General features: G+C 47.5%; 11 protein-coding genes across 11 annotated transcripts; 5 read left to right on the forward strand and 6 right to left on the reverse strand.

Moving 5' to 3' along the window:
- Positions 1-416: 416 nt before the first annotated feature.
- On the forward strand, positions 417-2,887 carry N7469_007739 (uncharacterized protein; the record flags this gene model as incomplete). The annotated part of the gene is made up of 3 exons (XM_056646657.1): positions 417-564; positions 625-992; positions 1,052-2,887. The coding sequence occupies 3 exons, from the start codon at positions 417-419 to the stop codon at positions 2,885-2,887; spliced, it is 2,352 nt and encodes a 783-aa protein (XP_056498208.1).
- Positions 2,888-3,790: 903 nt separating this feature from the next.
- On the reverse strand, positions 3,791-5,071 carry N7469_007740 (uncharacterized protein; the record flags this gene model as incomplete). Its single annotated transcript, XM_056646658.1, has 1 exon — positions 3,791-5,071. One exon carries the CDS (start codon positions 5,069-5,071, stop codon positions 3,791-3,793), a length of 1,281 nt encoding a protein of 426 aa, XP_056498209.1.
- A 288-nt stretch (positions 5,072-5,359) lies between these two features.
- Positions 5,360-6,209, reverse strand: N7469_007741 (F1F0 ATP synthase subunit delta; the record flags this gene model as incomplete). Its single annotated transcript, XM_056646659.1, has 6 exons — positions 5,360-5,392; positions 5,454-5,543; positions 5,610-5,698; positions 5,785-5,915; positions 5,986-6,008; positions 6,078-6,209. The coding sequence occupies 6 exons, from the start codon at positions 6,207-6,209 to the stop codon at positions 5,360-5,362; spliced, it is 498 nt and encodes a 165-aa protein (XP_056498210.1).
- Positions 6,210-7,212: 1,003 nt separating this feature from the next.
- Positions 7,213-8,116, forward strand: N7469_007742 (60S ribosomal protein eL29). The gene is made up of 4 exons (XM_056646660.1): positions 7,213-7,279; positions 7,364-7,415; positions 7,690-7,792; positions 7,876-8,116. Exons 1-4 carry the CDS (start codon positions 7,273-7,275, stop codon positions 7,909-7,911), a joined length of 198 nt encoding a protein of 65 aa, XP_056498211.1. The 5' UTR covers positions 7,213-7,272; the 3' UTR covers positions 7,912-8,116.
- A 504-nt stretch (positions 8,117-8,620) lies between these two features.
- Positions 8,621-10,239, reverse strand: N7469_007743 (uncharacterized protein; the record flags this gene model as incomplete). Its single annotated transcript, XM_056646661.1, has 2 exons — positions 8,621-9,870; positions 9,981-10,239. 2 exons carry the CDS (start codon positions 10,237-10,239, stop codon positions 8,621-8,623), a joined length of 1,509 nt encoding a protein of 502 aa, XP_056498212.1.
- A 385-nt stretch (positions 10,240-10,624) lies between these two features.
- On the reverse strand, positions 10,625-12,006 carry N7469_007744 (NCBP3 domain-containing protein; the record flags this gene model as incomplete). The annotated part of the gene is made up of 2 exons (XM_056646662.1): positions 10,625-11,812; positions 11,887-12,006. 2 exons carry the CDS (start codon positions 12,004-12,006, stop codon positions 10,625-10,627), a joined length of 1,308 nt encoding a protein of 435 aa, XP_056498213.1.
- Positions 12,007-13,019: 1,013 nt separating this feature from the next.
- Positions 13,020-15,063, forward strand: N7469_007745 (putative glycosyl hydrolase; the record flags this gene model as incomplete). Its single annotated transcript, XM_056646663.1, has 2 exons — positions 13,020-14,559; positions 14,624-15,063. The coding sequence occupies 2 exons, from the start codon at positions 13,020-13,022 to the stop codon at positions 15,061-15,063; spliced, it is 1,980 nt and encodes a 659-aa protein (XP_056498214.1).
- A 2,309-nt stretch (positions 15,064-17,372) lies between these two features.
- N7469_007746 (uncharacterized protein) lies at positions 17,373-17,609 on the reverse strand (the record flags this gene model as incomplete). Its single annotated transcript, XM_056646664.1, has 1 exon — positions 17,373-17,609. The coding sequence occupies one exon, from the start codon at positions 17,607-17,609 to the stop codon at positions 17,373-17,375; it is 237 nt and encodes a 78-aa protein (XP_056498215.1).
- A 1,137-nt stretch (positions 17,610-18,746) lies between these two features.
- Positions 18,747-19,045, forward strand: N7469_007747 (uncharacterized protein; the record flags this gene model as incomplete). The annotated part of the gene is made up of 2 exons (XM_056646665.1): positions 18,747-18,770; positions 18,866-19,045. The coding sequence occupies 2 exons, from the start codon at positions 18,747-18,749 to the stop codon at positions 19,043-19,045; spliced, it is 204 nt and encodes a 67-aa protein (XP_056498216.1).
- Positions 19,046-23,134: 4,089 nt separating this feature from the next.
- Positions 23,135-24,085, forward strand: flbD (putative MYB family conidiophore development protein FlbD; the record flags this gene model as incomplete). The annotated part of the gene is made up of 1 exon (XM_056646666.1): positions 23,135-24,085. The coding sequence occupies one exon, from the start codon at positions 23,135-23,137 to the stop codon at positions 24,083-24,085; it is 951 nt and encodes a 316-aa protein (XP_056498217.1).
- Positions 24,086-26,503: 2,418 nt separating this feature from the next.
- On the reverse strand, positions 26,504-26,692 carry N7469_007749 (uncharacterized protein; the record flags this gene model as incomplete). The annotated part of the gene is made up of 1 exon (XM_056646667.1): positions 26,504-26,692. The coding sequence occupies one exon, from the start codon at positions 26,690-26,692 to the stop codon at positions 26,504-26,506; it is 189 nt and encodes a 62-aa protein (XP_056498218.1).
- Positions 26,693-27,781: the final 1,089 nt, after the last annotated feature.

The following is a 27,781-nucleotide window of genomic DNA, read 5'->3' on the forward strand; positions in this document are numbered from 1 at the left end:
CAGCCCGTCCAATGTTGATCCTGTACAACTTTCATCGAATCTCTTCCGGTGGCTGGGTTTGCAATCATCTCTCATCCTGGTTGATTTGTGCATCACTTACCTTGTACGACTTCTTTACCTTCCTACAACCTCCCGACGAGCTTTCTTCCTCCTACGCTCTCTTCGGCTTACACTACTAGCATACACCGCTAGAACAGCGACGACGGTACTTCAGCTTATCGTCACAAAGGCAATTCAGATTGCAGTTAACGAGAGGTCTCGGCTTTTCTGTGGACAGCTGTCTTCCAACATTCCGATCGATTCGCCGCCATCGCATGGTACATTCTTCGGACCGGGAGATCACACGAGATCTCCTTCGGTAATCCCGACATTCCAGATATTTGCAATCACAGAAGACTTCAATAGCAGCGACTAGGATGTCGGACTCCGACTTGACCGCTGCTGGAGGCAGCACGTACTCGTCGAATACACTACATGTTGGAGATGGCACTTGGGACACTGGGCGCGACACTTTCTTGTTGCCCAATCTGATGGGACTAAACTTTGAGACGATGCGATACAATGGTGAGCACAACCACACGCACACCTATTCTACCCATTCAAGCCCGATTTAACAATTTACAGGTATGGGGAATCGTTTCAAGGACATGGCCGGGTATCATTCAATAATTATCGCTCACGGTGTCATCGCAACCATCGTCTTCTTGGGCATCGTCCCAATTTCAACCTTAATCATCCGATATTACTCCCGATGGAATCCATACTGGGCATTTAAGCTACATGCTTGGTGTCAGGTTATGACACTACTCCTGACAACGGTTGTGTTTGTGCTTGGTTGGTTCGCCGTGGGGCCGCAGCGGAGCCTAACCAACCCACACCACGGAATCGGCCTAGCGATTTATGTGATGGTCATTTTCCAGATCCTGTGGGGTTGGCTGACACATAAGATTGAGAGCAAGAGAAAGCGCTCTCGCGTTCCATTGAAGCTAGTAGTGAGTGGTTCCTTCACAATATTGCGAGATTAGTCTATCCGCTGACATGAAATTTCTAGATTCATCGCTGGCTTGGTCGAACTTTGGCCCTTCTGGGAATCATTCAGATCCCTCTTGGCCTGACGTTGTATGGGTCACCTAAAGTTCTATTTGTTCTCTATGCCATTGCGGTATTTGCGCTTCTGGTCACCTATTTTGTACTTTCTTATATTTATGATGACGAAGGGTACCACCTGCCCAGCGAGCATGGCAGTCGATATGATGGTCCATCTGTGATAACGGAAGATCACAACCACCACAGTGGGCTTGGAGGAGCTCTTGCTGGCGCTGGTCTGGGTGCAGGGTTGGCTTCTATGCTCCGTCGACGACCTCGAAGTCGCAATACCAGCCAAGCCTATGAAGATTCTCGCACCTCCTTGTCCGATGAGAAGTACTCCGACGAATCCTCTCGCCACGGTGGAGGCGGAGGCGGTTGGAGCAAGAAGATTATGGAGATCGGTGCCCTGGCTGGTGGTGCCATGCTGGCGAAGAGTTGGTGGGACCGTCGGAAGAAACGTGAAACGGACTCTGAGGCAGGCCGATATAGACCTGCTCATTCACGCACTGACAGCTATACCGAAGATTCTTTCAGTCGTTTAGAAGAAGGACGGCCGGCACCCACTCATCAGACGCACTTAAATCGACCTCCAAGCCGCCCACCGAGCAGAAGCCAAAGTCCAGGCTCTTCTTACTACTACGACAGTGCTTATTCTACGGAGCCCCCAAGACGAGCCTCGCACGGAGTTCGCGACGCACTTCTCGGTGCTGGTGCGTTCGGTGCTATGAAGCGACTTTTTAGCCGTAACAAGAAGGACGACGAAGAAAAACGTCGGATGGAAGAGATCCGCCGTCAGGATGAGGAAGACGAACGTCTCCAAAGAGCCAATAGTAAACGTCGTCCCCAGTCGCAAGCAGGGCCCTATCCTCAACGACGCAGACCTAGCTCTTACACAGAGAGTGACCTTACACCAACTGATCTTACCCCACGACCTCCTCGTCAACCATCGCATGGTGACTCCCTGCTATCCCCGGATCCTGTCGCCTCGGGTGCTGTACACGCAGTTCCTTCTGATATGCCCCCTATTCCGCCAGCACACCAGCACATGTCTGGAGATTTGATATCTGACCTACCACCTTCTTCGCATCCCAGTCACCCTGGTGAAAACTGGGCGGCTGGTGCAGCTGCGGGTACCGCTGCGGCTGCGGGACTTGGTGCAGCTAGCCACCGTCGTAGTGACAGCCGGCACCGAGACGATAGTCGACGGCGGGATGATAGCAGGCGTCGAGATGATAGCAGGCATCGTGACGATAGCAGACACCGTGAAGATCATGTCGAATCTCCGCCAGTTTCAGTCAAGGTCAAGATGCATGGTGATGGACGCCATGTGACACTTCGCCGACTGACAGAGCAAGAAGCCGCGGCCAGCCGTGAAGCTAGACGTCGAGAGCGCCGCAATTCTCGGCGCCGGACTGGCAGTGCAAGCTCTATCTCTGGGGATGAGGGACGCGAGAACGACCGCTGGCGGCGTGTCGAAGAGCTGGAGAGACAGCAAGCAGAGCAAATTCAACGCGAGCAAGCTGCTGCTGCCGCTGCGATGCATAGCAATGCTGGTCCTTCGGGAAGTATTCCTTCTTTCGCTCCACCACATTCGCAGATCAGCGACATGCCGCCACCTCCTCCGATTCCTCACGCAGCACCCTCAAGTATGCCCTACGGCCCGGGTAGTGTCACCTCTCCTACATGGACCGGTACCGAGGCCAGCGGATCATACGCCAACAATCGTCGACGTCGACGAGCAGAGCGAGCACGAGCACGTCAAGAGAGACAGCAGCAGCATGGCGTGGAGTTTGAGTAATGATATCAAAAGCTGCTATGTTTATTCATTTCCCCATTGTCCCCTACTCTCCCTCTTCCCGTTCCCGTTCCCGTACCCCCCCCCCCTCCCTCTTCCTCTTTGTATTTGACTATCATGGCTTGTATAAAATGAGTTTTCCTGTCAGCTCTCGTGTGGATATGACTGGCCTCACATGGATTTATGTCTTTTGTTTTTCTTGAATATGGATACGTTGCGATGGAAATGACTTGTTTGGGTTGGATTCCTTCTTTCACGAGGCAAGCGAATTTATGGATTTTCTTTTTCTTTTCTCTTCATTTATCTATTGGATCATTGGTCGGGTCTGAGTCTTGAATTATTCTGCACATCGTGCCAATATACCAAACAATGATGTTTATTTTCTTGCTTCTTGAATTATGATTACAGTTTGAGTTGATATTAGACTAAATGATCAATCACAAATAAAATGATATTGATATTTGCAACATTATCTATACTCGATCCATTGAAAGACTCGCATGCTAACCTTGGTGCCTTTAATAGCCTGCGGTGCAGCGCGAGGCTTGGAAACATTTTAAAGTCCACTACTTCTGCTAATACTGATATTACGGGGTCGTAATATCAGTATTAGCAGAAGTAGTTATGGTGGGGAATAAAATGAAGAATGAATTATACAAATGTATTCTGGTATATGGGTGCTGTATCTTATACAAATATAATGGACATGAGTCAAGACTGTATGCCGTAGGGTAGAATCGACAAGATTCGGACATGATTGTGGAAACATACAGGGTATTCGCTAAGATGAAGGCATGCTAAAGCATATCGATATGTTATTGCAACACAGTAATAATGAGCCTTCCTTGGTGCATAGTAAGGGGATCGGACACAAATCAAGTCAGTCGAGGTTATTGAAGTGTCTCGTTAGTATTTGGCTCCGAGATCCGCGTGCAAGATGGCATCCATGCCTAACTTTTGCAGTACGGGGGCAATTAATTCAATAGCAATGGACCAGAAAAACCGAAGAACGAATAGTACAGCAAGTCCAGTCCGCGTATGAGCGAAGCGATTCAAAGAGTGGCAAATGGCGAGAGGAACATGCAAGGCGAATGCAGGCACAATGAAACAAGTGTATAACAAAATGTCGTTCAAAGTAGCATAGCTCATGAGGTTCCGCTCCTCATCGTCTTGAATTTGATGGCCGATTGGTCGAAGTGAGTATGACAGTTGAAGATTCATTGGACGCAATCCAGCATCGGTGCGTTTGGTGGATTTTCGAACACGGTGAAGTGAGAGAGATACAGCAACTAAGTCGAAAAGTTGCGTTGCACTTTTCTTGTCGTTCGCATACACATCTGCTCCGATGTCTTCCTGAAGGCGCAAATAGTCAACAGAGTCACTCATTTCGCGCGAGGGTAATTTGAGGGATGAGAAGCAAATCTCGGGTTGAGTGCTTAGACGACTCGAGGATGGCTGTGTTGACTTCTTTGGACTGCGGTATGTAGACACACGCTGGTTCTTGGCCCGAGTGGCTGCTCTCCATTTAGCAAATTGCTTTCGTTGCCGGAACGTTGTGATTCTGTCCCTGTCTTTCTCAATCGAGGGCAGAGGGCGAGTGATTGGATCTGGTGAATGAGTAGAGGGAGAGAGAGGTGGGGTGAATCGAACACATCTGGCGGATGAAATGATATTGGCCAAAGGTCTCTTGGAATGAGGATCCACAGCTTGATCAGACCTTTGGGTTCGAGAAATTGGGGTAGTAGACCGGGGTTCGTCATCTGCAGAGCAGCGCCTTGGTTGAGAGTTGAGCAGTTCATCGGTGTCAAATAGATTTAGTGAGCTACCGGGTGGACGCCAGTCAATATGGAATGCATGAGGGGCAGAAGTGGTACGAAGACCATCGGTCTTGATACGGCGACAAGTGCCTAGAGGGCTACCGGAGCCACTATTAGTGTGAGAAGCCGGAGTGTTCTGTGGGTTCAACGGCTCAGCGAACCCATCCAGAGTGTGATACTTGTCCACGGCTGCATCTAGTTCGAGGCGAGGGTATCGCTTTCCGCAACGTTGAAGTGGCAGAACCTCATGCGAATCAATAAGAAGGTCCGTCTCTTCTGTTCCCTTATAATTAGGCTGCATATCACGAAATGCAATCTCAGAGGCGAAAGAGGGAGAGTGTATGTCATCATCCGTAAGAGAGTTAGTCATGGTCAGACGAGTATCGATGTGTCCAAGAGGGTGTCTGATTGTTCTCATAGTTAATATGTAGCAATGCCCAGTGACTTTTTGGCAGAATAAAGAGAAGTGAATTGGAATTGGAGGCTGTCAACTGCAAAGTCACGCGGGAGTCACGGGATCCTGGGATTTCACCCAGGGAAGGTGCATCCCATCTACCACAAAACAGGAAGGAGCATAATCAAGAATAAAAAGGAATTTCGAATTGCTGTAATTCTACACGTTCAGATGAATGGGGGGTGCGCAAGTGGATATGTACATCTATTTGACGAGGGACTGCAGAGTCTCGAGAACCTGAATCATCATGTGTTAGTATCTAGTAAGGAATTGCAGTGGACTGGATGATTATTCTTACCTCAAGCTCAATCTTGGCCTCGGCAATATCCTGCTCGCTGCCATTGCCACCGGCGATCTTCTGGGCCTCAGCGATCTGGTTACGGATGGCCTAAGGGGGTTTGAAGTTAGTATCTTTTATCCTTCGGGTGGTCGGAAAGATATCAATATAACCTACATCGGCGCTGAAGTCCTCAAGGGGGTATCCCTCGACAGCGTTGATGCTCAGCTGGGAGTCGGGCTGGACAACGGCGAAACCACCGGAGACTATATTTGGCTGTTAGCTGATTGATCCGTTTCACCTGATAATCTTGATCGCGGAGGGATTTGAAGGGGGCGCCGGGTGAACGTACGGAAGTACTGCTTGTTGGCACCACCCTCCTCAAGGATCTCAACGAGACCGGGCTTGAGCTGCTCAATGGAGGGAACGTGGTTGGCGAGGACACCCATCTCACCGGAGGCGGCGGGGATGTTGACCTGGGTACTGTGGTCGCGAAAGATTCGTCAGTATTCAGGGAGGGACGGATATGGCTGCAACGAAGGAAGAAACGTACACGCCGGTCGACTTGTAGATGGTCTGTTAAGAGATCGAAAGTTAGTTTACATATCCACAGGCGGAGGTCGGTCCGGGGAAGATTCAACGTACCTGGTGAGGGAGGGTCAGGGAGAGCTTGATCTTGTCGGCAACGGCCTCAGCGTATCCACGGCGCTGGACGGGAGCGCCGAGCATGGAGGGACGAGCCCGAAGGGCAGAGCGAGCGAAGCGGAAGGAGTTCATCGTGAAGTGATGGGGTAGTGAAACGGCTTGGAGAGGTCCCTCTTGAAGGTTGCGTCTGCGTTGCAAAGGTCGAAGTCGGAGCGCCGGTTGTTCCCTAGCGGCCCGGGTCACGTGGTGAGACCACCCGGGATCAACAATTGCGTTCCGACCGCATTCTACATAGTTACCGTACCTATTAGTGATGTCCAGTACTGATTATTCATTTTTCTTCAATATATCGACCACCAGATGAGGATTTTCACGGGTAAAAGGCAGTCCTGATAAACTCGCAGACTTTCATCTACGGATGTTGCACATGATTGCTTCTCGGTCCCATGATTATACTGTAGTCGTCTAGGAGAAAACCCATGTCTTGGCAAAACGCGGGTTCGACAGGAGGCTTCATTCTTCATGCATTCATTACTATGATGCTCAATCGCCCTACTCCATTTTCAATTGACAACTGACATAAACTCCATATATCAATCAATACATTTTTATATCTTTAATCCTCGGGTTGATAGTCATTTCTTTAAGCGTTTGAAATCAAGCACTGGACTATCCTTTTTTTCTTGGCGAAGTCTATCAATGGAAGAGATTGGAGCTATAGAATCATTCATGTATTCATATATTCGGCGGTTTACGATACTTTGCTTTCTTGTCAAAAGTACGCAGCCACTATACTTACTATCCTTAAAAGATTCCATCCGCCTGGATGCGAATGTTCTATACTTCGAGGTCACGTGAGTAGATATCATCCGTACCCTCACGTGATATTGAAAATTTTTGAGCTTCACCATGTAGAAATCAGGACGCAATGCCATGCCGTAGTTCTGCATAATTTGGAAACAATCAATACTAATAAATAGAGTAATTGAATCTGATCGATCTACAACATCTCTTTTCTGATTAACCTGGGGCAACACGATTGCGAGTCCAGCCCATAGTGAAGCGTCCGTGCACCGCGGCGGTAAGCGAGATCCCACACAAAGCAAGCCCTAGCCGAACCTCCATTTGGGTGCTTCCGGTCACTCCTCTTCTCCCACCATCCCGTCCACGTCAATCAACGACAACATCCGACAAGATGGCCAGTACGTGTTTCCAGCCAGTGAAGGGATTCGTTTAAGCTCTTCACAAAAATACAACACCGATCGCTGACATTTTGCGCTCCACAGAGTCCAAGAACGCGTCCCAGCACCACAACAGCCAGAAGGCTCACCGTAACGGGTGTGTATTCCCTTCCACCTCAAATCCCTCGGCATGAAACGTTCAAATTATATTCGCTCTCGATTTTGTGGTTATTTGGATCTGGAGTAGAGGCGGAAAGGATCAACCTGTTTGATCTGAACCTTGGTGTTGCAAATTGGTGTTCAATTTGAAGTATCTGTTCAAGCTTATGCACGAGGCCCTCGACGCTCTACTCCATACCGCGCCACTCGCTCATATACATCGGCTTCGCCAATGCAATCCGAACTATTCACTGATTCCATTTCCCCTACAGTATCAAGAAGCCTAAGACCAACCGTTACCCTTCCCTGAAGGGTGTCGACCCCAAGTTCCGCCGCAACCACCGTCACGCTCTGCACGGCACCGCCAAGGCCCTGGTAGGTTGAGACTACAACCCGATAACCCGCCAGCAATTTCAAGCTGTCGGGCGAAAGGGAACATAGGCTAACAAATTAAACAGAAGGAGCGCAAGGAGGGCAAGCGTGAGCAGGCATAAATTTGACGACGTTGAAAAAATGGAATTGGCTTAAGAAGCGAGCGCGCAAGGACACGGGGACAATAACGTGCGATGACCAAAGATCGGTCCGCTTTATCGAATAAGGCCTGGTTTTCTGCTTAGTCCTTGCGCGGTATAGTCGGGGTTGTTTGATACACAGAAATCCAACAGGCTTAAATTCGAAAAAAAGAAGCACAGCGGCGCCATTTTCAAAGAAGGGCTTTTTTTCCCTTCTCCTTTCTTCTCCGTCTTTAACGCCAATCTAGTAATCTCTGCGTCTTCATTCTGTTTCCAGGACAATTTCAGTTGCAGTGTCTTGATTTCCTGCTCATGTTCGAGATTCAAGCTTCGGACTTCCCCTTACCCGTCCCCCCCGTCATCACGGCATATGTGTGTACAGCAACGTGCTTCTTTTCATGCGCGCCTGCTGAAGGATTTTTATTACGTGCCAAGAGCAAATCCCCTGCCCCCTTTTAATCGCCCTTTCGCCTGTCTATGGCAAATGGGTGTCTGTTGGACGGCTACATCCTCGTAAGCAGTATTCTGTGTAATCTTTCAGAGTCGAACAGCAGGTTGAATTTGATCCGATTTCCATGTGATGTCATACTATCTCAGGTTTCAAGATACATAAGTAGTCGATTCTCATATGATTATGCGAATTGTGATTCAATCTACTTCTAATACATTGTAGTATGTATTTGCTCTGAGGTCATACTTGCCAAACAATCAACCTTTTATCAAATCCCCCACTGATGACCCATTCTTCTCGAACTGTGTCTTTACCATCTTGAGGCACATCAACATATCCTGCCCATACAGATCGCACCTTACAGCCCGGCTCATGGCCATTTCTCAACATAGACACAACCTTTCCGGTTCTTGTTTCAATGCCACGAACCACGCCATCATCACCATTAACCCAAAGTCCCGAACCATCAGGTCGCCATGCAATTTGCGGAGTCGAGTAAGCCGTCTGCGGTGCAAAGGTGTTGGCTTGTATCAAAATCGCAGCATCTTCCTTATTCTGTAATGCCAGGGCCTCCAATGCCTGAGAGGCTTGTGTGACTTCAACATCTGAACTTGGGGCATTTGTTTTCTCCTCTGCTTCATCAGACGGGAAAAGAAGACGCACGAGGATCACTTTTAGATGTGGTAATGCCGATGTAGCAACAGCTAGCAGTCCAGGGTCATGAGGGCTGAGTGCCATATGTACAGGAGAGAAAGCAACCCATGCATTGGAATGAGGTGCCAAATTCTGACGTCCTAAGAGACGACACTCAGTCGATGAAGATCCTGGAGTAGAATCGGCTTCTTCATGGCTATTCCGGACATCCTTTGGCAGTGATTCGACTTGGTAGTAATAGATATAGGAAGAATCGCGACGTGAAACGAGCAGATTCAGCTCGCCTGTATCAACATGAGGTACGAATAGTATAGATTCCGGATTTGTTGCTGTGTTAATCCGGGCCACGGGCTCTCCGAGTGTTACTGACGATGAATCTCCCCTGTTCTCGCCTGGGGTATGCAAGCAATATAATACGACACTTGAATCCCATCCTGCCGTTGCAACCCAGAAAATACTTGGATCATTGCGGTCCCTGTGGGCGATAACCTTGATGGCATACTTTGCATGGTCTTTTCTGCTATCTAGCGTACGAGATCCATGCTGAAGAAGCAATTGTCCTGACATATTGGTCATGAGAACATAGCGACCTTCCAGAATCGACACGTATGAGAGCACAGGTGAGTCCGATAAGCCCGAGAAAGAAGAGAAAGGAGCATTGCCAGTTGCGATCTCGAGCAGATGTACTTGCCGATCAGCTCCGGTAGAGATGATGAATGGGCCTGGGGATTTGGCTAAACTCTCACCATCATCGCGAGGCTCCTGCCATGGCTCTACTGAAGCTGCCAGAAGGTTTGACGATGTCGGAACTGAAACGATATTGGGTTTTCTTGGTGCTGCAAAGTCGTCAGTTTGATGATTACACAGGGTCGTGTCTGTAGACCCAGGTCTGCCTCCTTTGCAACAGGTATTGAGGCAAGACACCAAGCTGGTACTTAAATCTCACCTGGCTCACGCCATAGAGCTGTCTCCTTGCTGTTACTCCCATATCGCTCGAAGTTCGCACTATGGTCATAGGCCTTCTTCTCCTCCAGCAAGCCTTGAATAGTCCAATTATTGGTGTCATCGCCCGAGGTCTGCCCCACGTCAGGAGCAAGTCCTGCCTCGTGAATCAAAGCTTTCAGAGTCGCCGAATAGTTGTTCGTCCTTAAAAAACGAGCAACCAAAGCGGCTGTGAGCACATCTATGGGGGTGTTTGGGGCCATAGTCTGTATGAGATTTAATGGGATGAAGTTGCAATTCAAGATTTGATGTGGCGCCGAGTTTTATGGCGATGGCCTTCGTACACCCTAACGAAGAAAAACATTTATAAAAAAAAAAAATTTAAAGTAGTTTCTCGGTTTAAAATACTCCAATGTTGTCTTGTTTGGGAATCAATCATAATAATAATAAATACTATACATAATGTTTTCTTAGGGGTTAAAGGGCCGAGTATGCCATCAACATGCAATTTCTATCCAAAACCTTTTCCCCGCAACGCCAGGTCGAGTCATGCTGCCGATAAGAATCCTTCAAGCAAATTTTAAATCAAATCAGATATTTCTTTGTCAAGTTCGACCAGACGGTGTCTCAATTTCAAAAAGCTTCATCTTAACCAAATAGATCCTCTGCTTTTTGTCGACGGCCTCCACGTCCCTCGAGAGGTTGGTCGAACAGCTCCTTTCCAGTGTTTTTGTTCTCGTTATATTTGTCGGGGAATAATTCGCGAACAGATGCGCCCCGGCCCTTGATTGTCATTCCCTGTTGTCCGCCTCGCATAGCAAATCCCTGGTCTTCTTTCAATGAGGAGCCTGGGAAAAGCTCCACGTTACGGTTTCGACCGTTGCCCTCGCGTGGTGGGACAGTGATTCGGCGTCCGAGCAAATCCGGAGTCTCGTCAGCAGCATCGAAAGCATCGGACCGGCGATGATTACTTGCTTTGCTTGGGAATAGCTCCTTCTTGAGATAGCTTGACGACGGCTTGTTAGGGAATAGTTCACGAGTACCCGAATCCGATGGGAAGAGCTCTCGTCCTTTATTCCCACGTGGAGACCGATCACGGAACCGCCTGCGGTCACGGCTGACATCAACACGGCCTGTGTCATCAAGGGTATCTCGACCTGGTGAAGCGCTTCGGTTGCGAAGTCTTCCAGATGAGCCCTCATCCTCCGGGAACAGTTCCCTTGCTCCGCGTCTCCTCCGACCACCACGGTCGCGCTCCGAGTCGGAGTAGGTTTCTGGGGTGTCATCATACATGTTGGCATTGAATCGGTCATCATAATCGCGGTCCTTCCGTCGGCGCAACTCTCGGTCGTCGAATCGACGTCTTCGGTAACCATCGTCGTCCCCGCGCCTTCGGTCCGACAGCTCCTCTCGCAGGCGTTCGCGCGGATCATGCTCGGGGTGCATCAGGTAGAAACGACTTTTTTCATGCGCGCGTGGTTGTTTGCGATCTGTCTTCACGGCCGATCTTACTTGGAGTACCGAATCTGGGTGTGAGGGTAGAAGCCGCGCCGACCTAAGGCGTAGGGGTGGAAGAGTCGACCCATCGCCCTCCTCGCCAACCTGTGTAAGGGCCGCTAGCGCTTGTAGGCCGACCTCAGGAGAAGAGTATAAAATATTGGCGGAAGTATCATCAATCCATTCAATACGAGCGGGGGCTTCCTGGTCGAAATGACTGTTGGCGAATTGCTTGATATCATCGGTGGTTAACTCATCCACGCCGCGCACGTGGACTTTTTCGTAAATTGCCTCCTCTTCCGTAGACTGATCGATGAGCTCGCCTTTAACATTGGAATCCTAATTATCACCACGAAAAGCCATTAGTATTAAGCGCGCATAACAGGCGCAATGGGGCTGGGGGAAAAACCCACGGCTTGGATCAGCTCAACCTCGGGCTCTGGCTCAGGTTCAGGGCCGAGATCGATATCCATATCAATATCCATGGATGCTTCGGCGACGGGGCGATCACCATTAGCAGGTGTATCAGCCATGTTGACTTGAATAAAATTGAATTGGCCGTTGGGGGGGGAAAGAGAAGAAGGTCAGTTGAATTGAAGGAAGTCGGAGAAACGCAAAGAGAAGAGCTTCCCGCGTTCAATTCGGGACTAGCGTGTGTGGGGCGGAAGTCAACGTCCTTTTTCTTTTTTCTTCTTCTTTTTGGTTTGCTTTGTTTACGTTCGCCTTTAAATCGAATGTAAGCTCTCTGTTGTCTCTTGCAAGTTGTTCTCAAGGATTTCCAGGTTTGCTTGTTCTGCAAGGTTCCCAATCTCTCCTGAGTCTGATGTCAGCAAACGTGGCCTATGTACGGAGTAGAGTTGGGGGCTATAACATTCGAAATGCGTCCGTCATGGTTTCAAATAGAGGTGGTATCAGGCCAGGAGCATATGTCATATGTCTCTTCGAATATAGGATCCTTTGTATCAATTTCATAGTACCATAGCAAAAGGACGGCGTATTCCAGTAACGTTCCAACGTGATCCTGGGTTGAAGAGGCGTATAAAAATCATTCTAGGGCCGAATTCTGATAATCAAGTTTTTCAATATGAAGTATTCTATGGTAGAGCTTACACTATCTTTGTCTTCTGAATATAGGCCTTGTGACTTCATTCATCTGGCACAATAAGTGAGTATAGTTCTACATCTGGATTTCTTGGGAGTGATCATAGCTTACTAGTATAAACAAATCTTCACTGCTAGTAGCAGTGATGGTTTGTTCTAGTAGAGCAGAACTTCAAACGCTCACTGGAATAATTTTCTTGTTAAGACACCGGTAGTTGTAATATAGATTAATAGGACCGATGATATGATATACATACTGTCTCTAGAATGACATGCAGATCATCTTATTAAATCAAAATGAAACGGAGACATCGCCGTGTTTCTTTCGGCCCCCCCAATACCCCGCTGGTTCAGCTTTAAATCCTCCACTGCAGGGTTTCACTTGTCTTGCTAATCTCCTCGATATTGTCTTTCAATTGAGAAAGCACTGGAATGTCAATTCAACATGCTGTACTCTGAGAATGAAAAGCTGATCTTTCGTTTCGATGACCATCTTCTTTGGATCGAACCGTGGGGCGAGAATGCATTCCGTGTACGGGCGACAAAGCTGTCGTCAATGCCAGCAGAAGACTGGGCTCTGGCCTCGAAGCCTCCGAGCCAGTCTGCAATAGAAACACCGGCTGGGCAGGATGCAAGTATAAGCAACGGCAAAATTAAAGCGACTGTGTCCTCGCGAGGCAAGGTTATCATTTACGACTCTAACGGTAAAATACTTCTTGAGGAATACGCACGTCACAGACGAGACCTACGCGATCCTAAATGTAGTGCCCTTGAAATTGAAGCACGGGAACTGCGACCCATTCTCGGTGGTGATTATCACCTTACTATGCGCTTCGAGTCTCAAGATCCAAAAGAGAGGATATTTGGCATGGGACAATATCAACAGCCCTACTTGAACCTCAAGGGGACAGAACTGGAACTAGCACATCGTAACTCCCAGGCTAGTGTTCCATTTGCCGTTTCATCCAGAGGCTATGGCTTTTTGTGGAATAATCCGGGGATTGGTCGCGCAATGCTAGGAACAAATGTAATGAGCTTTGAAGCATATTCTACTCGCGCCCTCGACTACTGGGTTGTGGCCGGTGATACACCTGCAGAAATTGAAGAGCAGTATGCAAAGGTGACCGGATATGTACCAATGATGCCCGAATATGGTCTCGGTTTTTGGCAGTGCAAGCTACGCTATTGGAATCAAGAGCAATTGCTGAATGTGGCACGTGAATATCACCGCCGTCAGATCCCCCTAGACTTGATCGTGATTGATTTCTTCCATTGGAAGTATCAAGGCGAATGGAGCTTCGACCCAGAGTTCTGGCCTGATCCAGGTAAATTGATAACCCCTCCCCTATTGCGTGCTTTGACTGTCACTCACTCTCTTGCAGATGCAATGGTCAAAGAGCTCAAAGACCTTAAGGTAGAACTTATGGTCTCTATCTGGCCAACAGTTGAAAACTCATCGGAGAATTATCCCGAAATGCTCGAGCGTGGTCTTTTGATCCGACATGACCGCGGGCTGAGAGTAGCAATGCAATGTGACGGTGATATCACTCACTTCGATGCTACAAACCCAAAGGCCCGTGAATTTGTCTGGAGTCGAGCAAAGAATAACTACTACAAGCATGGTATCAAGGTCTTCTGGCTTGACGAGGCCGAACCAGAGTATTCTATCTATGACTTTGATATCTTCCGCTATCATGCTGGCAGTAATTTACAGATTGGAAACATATTCCCGAAGGAATATGCTCGCGGGTTTTACGAGGGGATGAAAGCCGAAGGTCAAACTAACATTATCAACTTGCTTCGATGTGCCTGGGCCGGAAGTCAACGCTATGGTGCACTGGTCTGGAGTGGCGACATTGCATCCTCGTGGAGTTCATTTAGGAATCAACTGGCAGCAGGATTGAACATGGGACTTGCCGGTATTCCATGGTGGACTACAGATATCGGCGGGTTTCATGGTGGTAATCCAGATGACCCAGAATTCCGTGAGTTGTTTGCTCGGTGGTTTCAGTGGGGGGGCATTCTGCCCCGTGATGCGATTACATGGAGATCGTGAACCAAAACCAGAGGGACAACCAACTGCGAGTGGTGCAGACAATGAGATCTGGTCATATGGCGAGGAGATATACGAAATCTGTAAAAAATTCATTGAGATTCGTGAAGAACTGCGCGACTATACTCGCGAATTGATGAAAGAGGCTCATGAGAAAGGCACGCCAGTGATACGAACAATCTTCTATGAGTTTCCTTACGATCCACAGGCCTGGGAAATTGAGACGGCGTATATGTTTGGACCGAAGTATCTAGTTGCGCCGGTTCTACAGCCCGGACAACGCAAGATGACCGTCTATCTTCCTAGTGGTGCATACTGGACTCTCTGGGGCAAGACAAGCACCGCCCAAAAGGGCATCCCCGGTGTGCATAAGGGTGGTACGGAGGTAGAAGTAGATTGCCCGATTGAGACAATTCCTATCTTCTATCGTGTGTAAGAAGGGTCGATCACTCTGGCAAGTACATAGGCACTTTGCCGCTATCTCTGAAGGACTGTTTTGTCACGTCCCGTTTTGGGGGCCTGTGGCTGTATACGGGAGTCGTAATTCAGATTACTTTGTCAGATGCATGCAATCTATTACATACAACTAGTCTGAGTACAAAGTTCAGATAGATGCAGCGAACAGGCCTCCGATTGTTCAGAATTCCATGCATCGACCCCGACCTCAGCTTCGAGACATACAGGGACAGACATGCCTTGGAATGTTAATGTATGCAATTAAATGATAAAAAAGCCCTCACCATGAGCCTACCCCGTATTTTGGGGGCGAGACATACCTCCAAACGATGAAATCAGGGCACAAACCCGCACTGAGACACCTCCTGACATACTATGTCCCGTCTGCCATGGCTATTACTGTCACACTAGATAGACTTCACATTGTCATTAGCTGGCTACATCTACCCTGGTTGACATTGTCGGCCGTGCGTATGAGATGATGTATCAAATATATGATCCAGGAAAAGATCGATCGACAATACAGATCTGATCGGCGGTCATGCAGAGAACGAGGAGATATTTACTTCGGGAGAAATAGCGGCACGGGCAACTCTGGAGATCAATGACCGTGGGCTTTTTTGTACGGAGTAGCTATTTAGAAGATAGCTGTTCGAAAAAAAAAAAAACATGCCAGCTCCCGAGTCCTGCCGTCTGTTGTCATCATTCATTCACAGTGCATAACTGTAGGTCTCCGGGTACAGACCACATGGTGTGAGGAACCATGGTCTCGGTATCATGAAATGATAACCACCTTGGCGCTCAGGACTGAAAGCCTTTTGGTTCTCTGCAAACGAAATCCTGATTTTGCCCGAACAATTCAGTTGGGTTGATATTTTGAAGAACTCGAAAAAAAAAAAATAAAATAAAATAAAAAAAAAAATAAACCCAAAATATAGTTTTGTCGGGAAGCAGTCCGATCCACTAGACACAGTGTAACAAGCTCAAACCTACACTTTCAATAATAGACGGGGAAACATCTCCCTCGCCAACAAGAAAAAGAGAGTAAAAAAGAGTATAAAAAGCAAAAATGGCAAGCATCCGTCAAACTCAGAGAAATACAAACCTTGCATCCTCCACTGATCTCCTGATCTTCCAACCTTGTCACATCCACCCCTTGCATCAACGCCCTCGTTTCAGTCTCAGGTCCCTTCCCGTTTCCGGGAAAACTGCACAACCACGAGTACAGAATGGCTTTCCCTTGCTGTATGATACTTATTCGATTTTTCTCATGGCAATTTTCCATATGTAAGGTCGTTTTGCCACCCCGTGCCACTTTTTCCCGTGCGGAGAACGGCAGGCGACCGCGTTCGCCTGTACAGCGATCTGACTGGTGTGGCTTGCAGAAGGCGTACGCCATGAACGATGGTCGACGTGAGACTACGAAGGCCCCGTTTAAGTCGCACCAGTGGCGGTTCTTACAGCTTATTTGTTACGAGTAACTAGGACTGGGAGCAATACATGGGTAATCTTCTGTTCAAATTGAATTTGAAGGGGGTGTGATTTAAGGTGATAATATATATCTGATCTTCCGAGTCTTCAACTTGAAGTTGATTCAGTGAATCAGGTTAACTAAAGCCATTATTTCAAAGACTAAACATTCCGATGTGAAAGTTCAGATATTACTAACCAGTAGTGGTAGGGGGGAAAAGTCTATAATTACCCAAGGTTATCGTATTGCATAAGTACCTACATAGTACGACTACTAGATAGTAGTCCTGTCAAAGTGGATATATATAAATACTAACCAACTCGGAGCACAAACGCCCTGCCAGAGGCATGGACGTGTCCGACAATTGGAACTTTCAGTACATTAGTTCTTAGTAGTACTAGTAACTTGAGAGTTTTCCATGGATATAGTATGAAATTGTCCAACTCGAGCTAATCAGTTCTTAGGTATCTATGCAGCTAAGTACAACATCGATATTACTTCGCAGCATCCATAGACACTGGCACTATACCTAAATGGTCAACGATCTATCATAGAACACCAACACAGTACGACTTGCACGCACAACAGACCTCGGCAGATTCGAGTTGGACTGCTTGGTACCACACTAATTGCATCATTCAGGTTACAGCCCCGGGAACCTGGACCCAGTCCACTCATCACAAGATTATTAGAAACTAGTATGTATGTATGTACTTCTGTATTGAGTACTATTCACAAAACCAGAGCTACTTCATACCCAATCAAAAGCTGCCGCTTATCAGAGTTAAGAAAATGACAAGATTTTTTTTTTACATTATTTAGAAGTTGAAAGTCAGCATCTGCTCCGAGGTACCCGTTATTCCAATAGAGCCACTTTGGTAGCCCTGATCCCTCTCCCATGGATACCAAACTGGCCCCCAAGCCCTAGAGTGCGGCTCAAGAGGACCCAGAGGATAGCCAAGGATGGCGAGGTACTCGCCGGAATTTTCACACTGCTCGGCTGGAAACAATACAATAACGTAAATATCATTAGCGATGGGACGATCATCCGCCATAGAAAAAATCGAGAACCCCAGTGACGGCATAAAAGAAGAGAAAAAGAAGGAAAAGTGAAAATAAAACCCCCAAAAATTACTGTAGAGAGCGAAAAGGAGAGTAAAGGCCCGGCTGGAACAGCCATGACACCTGCCGTGCACTCCGCAGCTCCACATCGCCCAGTCCACCAGTTCGCCCACCATCCACAACGCCCCTTTTACCTAGGTCGGTGAACTCTCTTTCGACACTCTTTCGTAAATTTATTGATTTCATTATTTCTCCCGTCGGTCTTTTCTTCCCGTCCCGTATTATGACAGAAAACCCGACAATAAGGAAAGGTGGGTAGACGGGAGAATTCAGGAGCCGCAAGATCCATACCGGGAGTAACCCCGGAAAAGAAGATATTTTTCCTCAGCGGTGATTGTTCACGCAAAGTTAAAATACGCGTCAAAACTGGATGAGGAGAGGCACAACGGACAGAAAAAAAAAAGGACGTGCGCAAGATGTCATGGGGGTACCTTTGTGCTGGGAAGTTCGTTCGACGTCTCCGATTGAGTTTGGACCGGGTAGATAGGGTTGGGCCGGTGGCGGGTGGTTAATATGGTTGGCTCCAATCAATCCTCGAGGGGCCTAAAGGGGGCGGGCATTGATCCCACTATACTCCATTGATGAACAGCTCGACTTACCTGGTCGAGTCAAGTAGTGGAGAGAAGACAGTTCGGCGTTGCCTGTCAGAATTTTCTCTCTGTGTTCTGTCCCTTTTTTATCGGAGGAGGTCCGTCAAGATTAAATCAAATGGGGTATCTATTCCGCTCAACCTTGGTTTTAAATGACCCCCTCTTTCTCCTCTTCAAATCCTTCTATGGAGTAGACGGAACAAAGAGGGTAAAAGGGATACAATGGCGGGGACACGGGCGCAAGCGAACAGGTTCGTGGGACCGCTGTCAAACCCATTCTCAGTGTGATGGGATCAGGTAGCCAGTCAGTGAGCCCTACCCACCATGATGATGGCTTGTAGGTGTACACCATACAGTAGCGCTAGCCCATTTTTCATCGTTGATGTTCAGTACCGATGAAGCGTAGAGTGTACTCCGTGCTCCATCGGGTGACTTTTCCAGCTGGAGCTATTGCTTAGACTCCACCGTCGGTCTGTATGGATGGAGAACAGTGATGTGTACGGAGTATGTATGTACCAAGTATCGCCGCGTATGTATGTGTATGGATTCGTCCTGTCAGAACTTCCTGAAATATACTATGTACCTAAGTATATATGTAGGTCCTCCCAGAGTATACCATGAAGGATGCAAGATGTCAGATCCAAAAGGAGAAAAAGAGAGTCAAAAAACCAAGTGAAAACGGCGTCAACGGGTGGATCCAATGTCGCCGTGTCCGCCACCAGCGGCAGACCATCAAACACACCAGTGACAGCATCATCCAGCCTCTTCACGCCCGTTGAGGATCGAAAGCTAAAAACGGCTTCCCACCGATCGGGAACCATAACTGTGGTCCCCGAGCATGAAGCCCGAGAGCTCCTGACCAATAAGAAATGATTCAGGGGGGGTCGAAAGTGGAGGTAAAGGAGGATGTGAAGTCCAGGATGCCCGAGATGGCAAATTCAAAACATCTCCTGCACCACCGACTTCCGTTTGGACCCTAGTTCACCACTCCTGATATCAAAATGGCCCTCCTGAATACCTTTTGAATAACGAGTACATACATACATACATGTCCGCGTACTATCTCATGCATCACCCCGGTTCTGGCAGCAGTACAATATTCGGTCTTTTTTCAATAAGGATTAGTTCTAGGCCTAGGGCATGCGCACTCCACGTGATACGCTCGGTCCTCATTCCCCCCCCCGGGGGGCCTGCGCAGCGTGGGAGGCCCGACAGTCAGGAAGCAGCGGCGGATGCGAGACCGTTCGGTCCACCTTTATTTGGGGATAGTTCTTGTTTCTGTACAGTATTGTTCATGCTTTGATATTCTTTGTCTCCATTTGTTGTGCTTTTTGTTTTTGTTTCTCCATTGTCAAAATAGCTCATTGTTATTATCGTTGAATCAATATTGACCTGTTCTTCTACACCCCGGCTGTCCCCTTGAGATTCTCCTATCCCATTATGTGTATGCCCATTCTTGAGCTAGAATTCTGTCGCAACGTGCACGGGCGTGATCAGCGGTGATCCCTGCAGAACGACAGGGATTTATCTCAAATACTTACCGTGATGTTGATTGGTGGAGAAGCAACTGACAGGTCACATCTCGGGTAGACCCTAGTTGATGTTGCATCCCAGGAGGCCGGGTTTTTGTCGTTGACAATGGTTGAAGAAGTCTCTATCTGTTTGTTTGTTTGTGAATCTTTTCTTTTCTTTTTAACCCGGACGTGTGGGAGAGTCCGATCGGTCCACACGAGGTTGAGGGATCTTGCATGGTCGGTACGAGAATAATCTACATATCTGCATTTACCGGATGGGGGAGATGACTTCATGACCTCAGACAATGGTGTGTTTTACTGTAACTAATCCATACGTTGAGTCTCATTCTAGGCCGTAAGTTGTAAATCATCAAACAATAGTCTATTCCACCATATTGCCTGCCCCTCCATGTACTTCGTATTTCGTACGACTTCGTACTTCATTGGAACTCAAGACATCAACCTTCAATAAGGGGCTATGTATGATGTTTAGTGTTGAGAGACGCTGACCCGAACTCCACCAGATACTCGCCTAGTATGTAGCTCTCAAACATACTCCATCTAGCTATGTGTTGTACATAGTATGTACTGTATGTACTACTATGTATGTTGTAGATATTCTTAGTACTTGCGCTGTCTGGAATAGATTAAAATGTATGGAGTATGTCAAATAGTACATACGGAGTAGTATACGAAGTACTCCATAGTAAATCTGTCGACACCCGCCAAACACATCCTTGCCTGAACGGGCCGACAACAATGACAAATACTGGGGACCAATCAAGTAACCCAATATAAACAAAATGACCCCACCCGTGGTATCCCAAGTCTCTCCAACTATTCCCACTAACGATCTTGTACCTTCGTTACGCGCCCACAGCGGAGTGTTTGGTACGAAATAAGCAAAAAAAGGTGTGGCTTGGGACGGCATTCTTGTTCAACGGTTTCCACCAGGTGGGGAAGACCCAGCTGCAGGAAACCAAACCGGGTATGCCCACAGACAAGGGCGATCCCTCTAACCCCGATCGATTGAAATGTATCGGGTTTGCGCAAAAATCCGGTACCAATTTAACATCTGTACCACTCCACCTCTTCCCCCAAAACGTTAGGGTGGAATAGTGGGAAGAAGGACGGGAAATAGATTGGTTACCAGGGGGTCAGTTCCGACAGCTCATTGCGCGCAGCGTGCAGGCGAAGTGGACGATCTCCGATCTACTCCTCGTTGAATGGGCCTTTTTGCCCTCGTCTCCACCATCCCCCATTCTTTTCTTGAGGCACCACGCAAATGGAACACTATCACGTCAGGCTCGGACAAAGATCGTCTCCAGGGCAGTGACAGGTGGCAGGTGGCCCATGCTTGTATGTTGTAAACGAGCTACCAGTAACTACCCTATGTACATAGTACTATACAATGATGAACATCATATGGTCAAAGTATTTGATACTTTGTAGATATACATATATTAACTAAGTATATGTATGTATATGTACATCTTCTCTGCGTATACTTGTGTAAATGAAAAGAATCGTAGTTTAGTAGACTGTCTATTGAAAGCATTTGTGAACATACGGTAAGTCACTGATATACATGGTATACTCCGTGAATATGTACACTATGTAACGAATACTCAGGCAGATGGTTCGTGGCTCGACCCGTTCGACCGCTGCAAGGCACACAGACGAAGAACCCACGGGAAAAAGGGGTGTGTGATGCCTGGGAGACGTACAGCGCGCCATCCACATTCCAGACACTATTAACCTTCGGACTTGCTCGGGGTGGACGAGGCTCAGCTGGAGACAGCTATCATCTCCAGCTGTAAAAAACGGAGTCGCCGTTAATAAACTTAGAGCATAGATCTTGGACACGATTTGATCAACCCCTTTTGATTGTATTTTCTTTATCAGGAAACGACTGCACCATATGTAGAGAATTTGTCAACACGCGATCCCATGCTCCACCTTTCCTTTTTTTTTTTCTCGCGCCCCACAGAGTGGACCTTTTCCAAGGAGCTCGAGGAAGTCTTCGATCGGACCAATGACTGAGAGTAGTAGACCGATTGTGCATCGATCGGACACGATCATTGTGGGTGTTGTGCATGGCTGGCTGACGACAGGAGGGAGAATCGTGGCCCTAACCGCGCCTCTCGCTTGTCAGTTGTCGGAAACTAGATCTGCCCCTGGCCCGTTTGGGGTGGTAGGATTCCACCTGCACCGTTGTCTGTGTGTCTGCGTGCTGTGTCTGCCAGGGGGTGGATGTCCATACTGTACCTGTGTTCCTACGTATGTATGTAGTTCAGAGTTAACCATACAGAGTAACTTATTCCCCCATCTTTGGGTATGTGTATGTGTATGTATGTACTGCATCCATAGTATGTTGTTTATACAATTTACGGGGTACTATTAGCTATGTAATCTTGACCATGGTTCTCTCAACGCTACCCGACCGAACCATGTGCATCCCAATATCAATCAAGAGGAACCATGGAACATGAAGGGGACCATTTCCTGTAAAATCGTCAAGTGAACCAACAGCCTGTCACACTCTACCCCGGTTAGAGAACCAGCGCTTTGGGACTCTGCATGGCTCAAAACGATTGTCGCACAGTCCTTGGAGCTCAGACGATAAAATAATAAATCAGCATAAAATAAAATAATAATAAAATAATAAATAAAAAATAGCTTCGTTTTAGCGCGGATAATGATTTGGAATTCCAATGACGGGGCTCAGGGTCGATCCCTCCGATCATTACGGGATTCCTCAGCCCGGATTCCCGGGTCGAACGGATCTGTACTGGTAATTATTATTTAATTTAATCTATTTTATTTTATTTTATTTAACCATTTATATTCATGTATATTATTTACTCTGTTATTATATTCATTCATTCTTGTATACACAATTGTAAAATAGTATACTTAATAAAATAATACTAGAGATAGATTAAAATAAACCTTGAGGATACTTTGATACTGATACTAGTGATCTGAATATCAAATATAAATGAACGCTGGTATTATGGATATCCTGATAAATGAATATGTACTATAATACTATAATACAGTATTACAATACATACCAGTATTGTTCCGAACTGTCAACTCCGAGATCTTGGATCGTGATCTTCTTCCCATAGCGTGTGCGGGTGGAGCTGGACATTTTTCTTGGACCCGTCCCCCTGGGTTTGCAGATATAATTATCGCCGGCCTGCTCTTTGGTGGCTTAAATCTTGTGCAATTCTTCTCCTCTGAACTTTATCAACTCTATATCATCTGCTTTCTACTCCTCCCCTCTCCCATCCCTCCTCCCATCCTTAACTCCCTCCTACATCTCTTGATACATACTCTATATCTATTATGGCTCCGTCTCATCGTCGTGGACCTTGGGTCCCTGAGGAAGATCAGTTGCTCCTCCAACTAGTTCGTGAACAAGGTCCTAATAACTGGGTCCGCATCTCCCAACACATGCACTACCGCTCGCCCAAACAATGCCGTGAACGTTTCCACCAAAACCTCAAGCCTTCCTTAAACCGAGAACCTATCTCGGCTGACGAGGGTCTCATGATCGAGCGTATGGTCAATGAAATGGGCAAGCGATGGGCCGAAATCGCTCGCCGTCTTGGTAACCGCAGTGACAACGCCGTCAAGAATTGGTGGAATGGCAGTATGAACCGCAAGCGCCGTGGTCTTTCAACTCCTACAATCTCTCGAACCTTCACTGGTCGCATTGAGGCTCCCTACGCTCGTGCCTCTCTCGTTAGCCCATCCCGTCCGCGCTTTAGCACCCGCCCTTGGGCCGATTCCGAGTCAAGCAGTGAGGAGGCCTTTTCCCACTCCCGCCGGGAGTCCACCGCTACCACTCGCCAACTCTCTCCAATCTACACTCTCCCTTCTATCAACCGCCCGATCGAGACTCCTTTGACTTCACCCGCTTTCTCTGAGGTCTCAAACGCTACCTCTACCGAACCTCCTTCCATGGTCTCCGATCACAACTCCGTCTGCTCCTCATCATCTCCTCGCACCCTTCCATCTCCACAACTCCTCCCCTTACCTGTCGATTTGCGTTCGCAGTATGACGTTCGCCGTCCCAGTGTGGCCTCTGTACAAGTCCTCGATGACTCGCCGCAGAGCTACCCCGCACGATCCCTTGAGTCTCTTTCTGATCTGGCTTCAAAACGCCGGTGGATGGAACATCAACCTACTCTAGCATCCTGGCATCAACCTACAGAATGTGTGCCTCAACAATGGCCATCGAGACCAGAGCCCGCCCGTGATACACGGATGGGAGTCAACAATCTCCTCAACTAGGGTTTCCCTTCAACAAAATTTTTTGAGGCATCTAGCGCAGATCCTCTTCTCTTCCTTTGTTACGAATGTACGACCTTTTCATCAGATTCATTGCTCTTCTTGTTCTATACTTTTTTTTTCTTCTTTTCAACTATTCCCCCTCTTGCGGATCATGAATCTTGCAATTTGTACATGTGCCAAAAGCCCCACACTCGTTACTACCCATGTCTCTATTTCATATCACTCTCTTTTGTACTCTTAATGTGTATTACCATGGTTCGGAACCACAAAACTCTTGGTGTTCTTTCACGATTTTGAACCTCCTCTTTTTTGCCATCTTTCTCTTTTTCGGCCTAGCGGGATTGCAACTGGGGCTTTTGCTTTAAAGAGTCTATTTTTGATCATTTTGTTTCGTGAAAAAGGGGAGTGTTCTCCCCGGGTTTTGGGATGAGTCTAGCATAATACCCCCCCAGTGCGTTATAATTAGGAATCAACTGTTTCAATTAGATGAATCTCCTTACTTCATACATAGCCCACTTTCATTGGAGTAACCCCAACTATCCACCTTATACAGTACAAAGTCTGTAGTTGTACACATGAGCTAGGACCAAGAATCTGGCCCAAGCATGAGCATCAGCCAGCCCTAAGTAGGTACATACTACGTACAGAGTACTGTGAGTACATAGTACATACAGTATATTGATTCAATTTCTACATCATATAAGTGCCCTTGTATCACCGTACTCGCACGCTCTCAGCTCCACCGTTGAGCCAGAACAGAAATACGCCACTTTATAACGCTCACGAGGCCACACTGCAAGGAGTTGCCCTGAGACCATGAGAGGGAGGCAATACTTGGGAAGGGCGAGCGAGACTCTCTCACTCGCGGTGTTGGGAATGACCCACTAAGCTGCTGCACGGCGCTTTTTTCAAACAGTCCAGCGGGTCCCTCTGTCGTCAGTGCTTCCATCTGCACAGTCCATACAGCATACAGAGTACTGTACGGGGTTCTCCGTAGGTACAGGCATACAGATGAGTTACTGCCGGTACTCTGTATCTAATGTAGTGTGTACATAGTCCTCCGTACCGAGGACAGGAACCTGATGCACTCACACCCACCCACATCCACACACACCCATTGCAGACAAATTCAGCATAAATCAAACTCTAACAGAGAGGTTCGTCCGCGCCTGCAGGAGCCCCAACGACCAACGGCCGTCCTCGCCAACCATCAGCCCGCGATCGCTGGGCAATGCAACGCCCGCTGCGTCTGAGTGGCGCCTCGCCTCGCCCCCAAGCCCGCCAACTCGCACTCAGAACCAATCACCGACTGTCCTGATCAGACTGGTCACCTTGCACGGAATGAACGGCGGGGCATGATCATTCGTGTGGGATCGTGGTGTTCGTGCATGAGCATGAGTATGATGCACCGGGGCTTGTCTTCCGATGCCCCGACGAGAGACGAGCGATATTGTAGTTGACCATATTCCGAATTGTCCAGTTGTGAGTATTCATCTGTTGTACATACTCAGTGTGTACATACACCCTACTAGAAAATTCCTCTTTTGTGGTTGGGAGGGGGGGTTATACTCCACTCTCGTCCTTTTGTTCCCTTGCCCTGCCGTGCAGGGGGGAAAGGGGGAATTCCGTTGAGGGAGAAGATCCACTGTGACGCAGCCCGCCGTTTACCTGCGACTGAATTGCCCGCGTGCTGTACTTGTAGAAGATGAAATACGGGGTATCTAAAGCATACATATGGACAGTAGTATATTGTGGTGTGTATACAGACTGGAGTGTTCGAGACGAAGACCATTATACGGAGCACAGAGTTACTCCATAGCAGCAGTAGTATACTCCGTACATACTTGTAATGTCCAACTCGCCTATCAATTCAGCTCGCGCCACACCAGCCAGCCATCGGTATCGCCGTAAATCTGACAAAAGAGAAAGTTGTGATGTCGAGATGCGACCGTATCGAATCAGCGATTCTTACAGCCTGGTCCTTTTGATCATCGGGGGTACAGGAATCAATAGTACTAGGCAGATGTTCGAGCACGAAGATTTGGAATTTGGAATTTGGGGAGACATAAATTCTCCGGTAATTAATTATACCTGCATACGGGGTAGTTACATACATACACTATGTACATAGTTACAGTAGTACTACGCAGTATTCCACGGGTAACAAAGAGATACGGAGAATGTACAGTACAGTAAAAGGATCCATCAGATATCACTTGACCCGATAGTATGGAAGAGGTGGGACCAAAGAGAAAGGCAAGACGAAGAAAGAGGAAAAGGGAGGATGAAAAGAAAAACAAGAAAATTGTACGAAGATACTCAGTCCAGTAAACAGGAATAGTCTCGGACTAGCCCATCCCTACAGACTGGAACAAAGAAAACAGGCATATTCGGGACGTGTACAAACCTCCACCTCCTTCACTCCTTCACTCCTTCAACCCGAGTGAGTGGATGAAAGAACGCGGAGCAGAGTTTGATGGCGGCCACTAGTTTCTCGCTGCCAGGGCGGCCAGCTCCCGGCACCAGCGCCAGATGACGGGCAAACGGTGCCAAGGGATTGATGACTTGCTCGTACAAAGATTGACCATCGATTGCCTGTACGAGCATCGTATAAGTATTTTGTATTGCTGTGTTGTTCCCGGTTATTCGCACGTCCAAGGTACTGGGACGTGGACCATGGAACTAGCGAATATCGATATAAGATGTATTCTAGAGTACGGAGTATACTAGTATACTATACTCTGTCAACATCATTTTACGATATTACACTATAACACTGCCTTAGACTAACAAATATTCATCTAAAACGATAATTACAAAAATACACATACACATACACACACACACACACACACAAATACAAATACAGTAACACGGTCCACCGTTGGGCCAGTCCACCGGATCCCGTGATCGACGCCGTCTGTCACCCATTTTGGAAACCTTGACGCGCGCGCCCCTCATTTTTGAGGCCATGAGGGAAGCTGACAAGCTTGTCTATGATTCTCTTTCAATCTTTCCATGGCTTCTAGGGTACCAGTCGATCAGCTTGTGAAATCACATTTTTGATGTCATTCTAGGTACAGTAGATCCCATCTCATACTACTTACCCCAGAGTGGCACATGTCCGATACTGTACCCCGTAGTGGCATAGTACAGTACACTTACTGTTGTTAATTGTAGTGACTGCCTACTAATACTCGCATTATATGATCTCGTACTATACTCAGTTGCAAGTGATAGATTAATTCTGCTGTGGATATGATCGTCAATTTGCCTCAAACAATCTCAAACGGCCCCCATCAATATCAACATTAAACAAAGCCTCCAGAGTGTGTACCTACACTGCCTACATAGTAGTTACAAGTACTATGTAACATGTACTCCGTACGCTGTGTGATACTCCTCTCTGATTGGCTTACGGAGGATCTCGGTCGAATCTATTGACTATCCCCAATACGTACTAGCGTATATAGGTACCCGCCTGTCGGGGCTGGATACTTGAAACTCGATTTTGAGTGTTAAAAACTAAAGCAGCATTTACCTGGATAGGAATGCCCCTTTTCCACATCTCCATGATGCTGACAGGAGACACCCCTGTAAATATTGACTAGGATGATTCCATGGTTCTGGCTTTTTTTTTCTTTCAGCTCTAGACAGCGGAGGCGTTGAGTTATGGAATCAGACCCGCCAATTTGG

Source organism: Penicillium citrinum, assembly GCF_028827155.1.
Source record: "Penicillium citrinum strain IBT 23319 chromosome Unknown utg000007l:1.0-2040159.0:1.0-2041076.0, whole genome shotgun sequence".
NCBI lineage: Eukaryota > Fungi > Ascomycota > Eurotiomycetes > Eurotiales > Aspergillaceae > Penicillium > Penicillium citrinum.

Excerpts from the sequence above, each read along its gene's own strand:
- N7469_007742 (XM_056646660.1), top strand. Across the intron at positions 7,416-7,689 it reads CAGAAGGCTCACCGTAACGG|TATCAAGAAGCCTAAGACCA; the intron begins GTGTGTATTCCC and ends TTTCCCCTACAG. Across the intron at positions 7,793-7,875 it reads ACGGCACCGCCAAGGCCCTG|AAGGAGCGCAAGGAGGGCAA; the intron begins GTAGGTTGAGAC and ends CAAATTAAACAG.